Here is a 4,384-nt window from a genome sequence, read left to right as displayed (position 1 = left end):
TCCCCCCCCGCCCCCGCCCCCCGGTGGCGGTAGCGGCGGCACATGCTACGGGCGAGTCTAAGGGTCAGCGCCGACGGGACGGTTTGGGACTTCGCACGGAGGCCGTAGGATCTGCGCAGGACCTTCCGATGACCTGTAAGAGGCCGGGCGGAGCTTAGTTGCCCCCAGGTTTGCCGGTGTTTTTTTGTTCCTTACTCATGTTCTTATTATACTTTTTGTATCATAATATACCCGATTTTGTTCCCCCTTCCGCTCTGGAATTTTTCTCTGGTTGCAGATTGGGGTTGGGGCATGAAAACTTATTCGAACCCTCTCGCAAAAAATCCTTTTTTTTTTGTAATGTCTGATCCTGTTTAGAACTCACAAGGGTAAGAAGCACCATCATACACATCTGCGTCCAGCATGTTCTTTTTTGTTCAACTGAATCTTGTGTTGTTCTTAGTTTTTTAGTCAGATGTGAGGTAAATATGTGAACATCTGAAACATAGCAGTTTTTAGCAAAATGGGCAGCAAGTTTGCTTGATATATCAATTAATAACAGGAAGCAATGATCCAAACAAAAGATTTCTTAATCTGCACCTGAGCATTTAGATGTAAATACTACTAACTGTATGATTTTTATATTCATTTGCTTATTTTGGCACAAGCAAGTAATTATTTTGTTATACCAAATTTGATGTTGCAGCTAGTTGCATAGGCCATATGTTTGCTTCATGATGTTCTTTGGGTGCATAAATATTTGTTGATAGTTCCTCTAGCTTCCGTTTAGTTACTTTTTTGTGATTCATTTTTCATTTGTGAAAAACAGATCCACACAACACACCTTTTCAGCGGTCGAGTGTAATAAGGTCGTTTTATCAGCATGCCGGCGGTAATATTTCTTTTCAACACTTACCATGTATGCTATTTACTAAGCCTCTTTTGGCACTCACCTTGAATTACAAGCCAGTGACAATCTTTATTTTCTTACATTTTAGATCTGCTCCATCAAGCCGAAAAAGCTTCAGAGGTTGAACAGTTTAGTGTTGCCTTCTATCGTTACTATTCTCCGTTTTAGTAGGGCCACAAAAGAAAAGGTTGGGTTTGGCCTTGGTTTTGTTCTTCATGTCTGGAACAAAAAGGCCGTTGTCATAGTTAACGTAGCTTTGATTCAAGATGATGAGTATGTGCGTGTTCTTTTTGGGAATGGCTCGGTCAGTGATGTAGAAGTTTTTGTTGACAATGTTAACTCAATATATACTAGTTTCCTAGTGGAGGATAATCATGGATACTGCAAACCTGTGAAGATCAGTTCCTCTGAAATTGGTAGAGGACAAGTCATCTTCACGATTGCAGTTGCATGGGAAAAAATGAAGACCGGCATGTACACTGGGTCTGTCATGTAAGTTACTAACTGCCTAAATCTTGTTTGTTGATCCTTTTACTGTTTCACTTGTTCTCACCTCATCTCTTTGGCTAGACACCCGAGATGCATCTCCGTAAAGAAGCTATCAAAAGAACCGGTGAATGACTACCAAAACTTCTTCGCATTCAGTTGTCCGTTGGGTGGACCTGTAGGTCTGTTGGAACGCGCACCTTTAAGGTTAATTGGCGCTCCAGTGTTTAATCTGGCGGGAGAAGTTGTGGGGGTAACTGAAATGGTTAGCAAAGAAAGCTACGATATGAAGTTTGCTAGGCTCTCTGGTTCGTTATGTACAGAGATGTCAATGCTTTTTGAAGATGATGATTGGAAGAAAAAAATGCAACAGAAGTTAGAGAATGTACAAGGACATTCTGATATAAATATGTAAGTGCTGATGAGTGAATCTCTTCCATATTCGATTGTACAAGGCCTTGCCGTTTGCTCTATGTTGTTAGATGTACTAGATCAGATGTGCTAGCAATTTGTTTTGTGTCCTCGCATTTCGAATAGTACTCCCTCCGTTCTTTTGAACTAAAACCACGACGAGTAAATCGGAACGGAGGGAGTATATCCTAATTAATACCCCCTCCGTTTCTAAATATAAGCCATTTTAGAGATTTCAATATAGATTACATACGAATGTATATAGATGTATTTTAGAGTGTAGATTCACTCATTTTGCTCTATATGTAGTCAGTAGTGGAATCTCTAAAAGGTCCTGTATTTAAGATTTAAGAACGGAGGGAGTACTTGCCAACCAAGAGTAGTTTTAAGTATTCAGTCCGATGGCTACATGTTCTAGAAAGCACGCAGACCCCTTTTTGTTCATGACTTGGCCATTTCTAATTTTAAGATATCATAACAAGCTGATTTCGCTTGCTCTTGTGCGCAGCCAGTTTAGTTTGCAAAACTGTCATGATAATGGTCATTGTCATGTTTGACCAAATTATAATGCATTTTTTTTTCTCACATCTACTCCCTCCATCCCAAAAAGGCTGTTATTAGATTTATTAAGACAAGTTTCTTCGGATCCAGGTAATACTCCGGACTTCTTTACATGTTCTGTGATGATTGACAATTGTCAAGTAGTGCTTTCATGATATCTAAATACGGAGTCAGAGAAGAGGATTACTGCTTGTCAGAAATGTTAGCTCAGATTTCGAGTCTTTTTGTATGATGGGTCAGTCGACTTGGCTTGTAGTGACCCCTGGAGAATAACAGATTCTGTCTCCTTGTTCTGTCATTGCAAGCAGTAGTCCTCACTGAACCTGGCGTGAGTGCAGAATCTTGTCCTAATTTTGCCATTTTTGGTAAGCAATACTACTTGCTGAGTCTAGCTTGTTAAGAGAGTACATATAATTCCCTGGTAGCTGAAAATGCCAAACGATACCGAGCTCCATGGAGGCTTTTATTTGAAAACTTCAAAATTCAAGCTTTCAGTTTTAAAAAAAATCTGAAAATAAATACACACATACCTAGATACATAATTGGGCTCTCTCAAAGCTCAACAACTTTGGGCCATTGGATCTCAAGCTTGATGCGATTCTAGCCGTCTGATTTGGCTGGCCTCCAGTGATTCCTGGACGTTAGATAAAAATCGGTTCGAAGCAATGAATAGTAAAAAAACAAATACACTTCGGGATTTTGGTCTTATCTAGCTGAACTGTGGGGCCTGACATTCGTCGGTCGTGAATGTCAACGACCTTGGCTGTAGGGGTGCCCGGTGCTGTCCTTCCGCGGTCAAAGTCATGTGGCCCCGCCTGAAATTTTGCGGCCCCGCCGAGGGCATTCGTGGCATTTCACGTGTCTGGCTGTGCGTGGCGTTGTGTGCATGGTTGGGTTTCACGTATGGGTGAGGAGGACGCCTTATTGATTCAGAACCCTAGCAGCTAGCCTCCACTCACGGCCGTGCCCCTCTCCTTCGCTATTGCAGCCGCCGCCGCGCTCCCGTCCTCCTCTCCTGCTCCTTTCCTCCCCGTCAGCGAGCTCGCCGCTGCCACTGACGGGCTCCTGTGTCCTTCCCGGGCCCGACGACGTAGGAGGCGCGCGGCCATCCCTCCTTGCGCGGTGGTGGAGGAAGGATGGGGGCGTCCACGGTTGACGGTGACCTCCTCCCTCACCGTAGACCTCACACTACCGCCTCTGCCCCCGTCGCCCTCCTCTCGAGGCACCGGCTGGCTCTCCCTTCGTCGAAGGAGTGATGGCTGTGGGACCGAGCCCCCTCCCCCCTATGCCTCGTCCGCAGATGGATACATCCAGCGGAGGAAGAATCGCTGACTCGAGCCAGGAGCAGCGGGTGCCGAGGCAAGAGGGGCGCATCCTGCTACTTGAGACGCGCCGAGGTTCACCTCTCTCTCTCTCTCTCTCTCTCTCTCTCTGTGTGTGTGTGTGTGTGTGTGTGTGTGTGTGTGTGTGTTCTCATGTTAGGTTTCTAATTAATTAGGTGGATGTACCAATTACAATATTGGCATGCCTGCATCTTTCCATATATTCTTGTCACTAGGTCAGGTGGCACGATAGGGTTTTCAATCCTGTAGAATTTGCTTCATGGGGATTTAATCCATAAACTGACATTTGATAACTTGGTTTCATTCCTTGCTTGATGGTACCTTAGGAGGCATGGAGTTGTATGTATTTTCTTTCCCGATGAGCGATTTTTAGGTCTTATTTGGTTCTCTTTGATCATTTCCATCGCTAATATGAGAGAGAGGGAGAGATGGAGAGAGGGAGAGAGAGAGAGAGAGGGAGGGAGAGGGAGAGAGGGAGATGGGAGAGAGAGGGAGAGAGCGAGAGGGAGAGATAGGGAGAGAGAGAGCATGAACCATTTGATTAACGAGAGGTATCAAGGGAAAAAGGACAATCTATTTTGACAACATATGATTTGTAACTTAGCAATTAGCATGTGTGATTGGAGTGTAGCCTGGAATCGCCTGGTCAAGTACATTTTCTTGTCAAAACATTCCGCTAAGTACTTTTTTGGGG

The 4,384-nt window shown here is 44.3% G+C and overlaps 1 protein-coding gene across 1 annotated transcript; it reads left to right on the top strand.

The window, feature by feature from the left end:
- Positions 1-12: 12 nt before the first annotated feature.
- LOC119305517 lies at positions 13-1,848 on the top strand. The gene is made up of 4 exons (XM_037582017.1): positions 13-168; positions 809-871; positions 978-1,381; positions 1,460-1,848. The coding sequence occupies exons 2-4, from the start codon at positions 863-865 to the stop codon at positions 1,788-1,790; spliced, it is 744 nt and encodes a 247-aa protein (XP_037437914.1). The 5' UTR covers positions 13-168; positions 809-862; the 3' UTR covers positions 1,791-1,848.
- The last annotated feature ends 2,536 nt before the right edge of the window (positions 1,849-4,384 follow it).

This window comes from Triticum dicoccoides, chromosome 5B, assembly GCF_002162155.2.
Source record: "Triticum dicoccoides isolate Atlit2015 ecotype Zavitan chromosome 5B, WEW_v2.0, whole genome shotgun sequence".
NCBI lineage: Eukaryota > Viridiplantae > Streptophyta > Magnoliopsida > Poales > Poaceae > Triticum > Triticum dicoccoides.
The sequence above is the reverse complement of the archived record's forward strand: the minus strand, read 5'-3'. Positions and strand labels throughout refer to the sequence as shown.

Bases quoted from the DNA above. Each gene is read 5' to 3' on its own strand.
- LOC119305517 (XM_037582017.1), top strand. The intron at 1,382-1,459 runs GTAAGTTACTAA...CTCTTTGGCTAG, and splicing joins ATGTACACTGGGTCTGTCAT to ACACCCGAGATGCATCTCCG.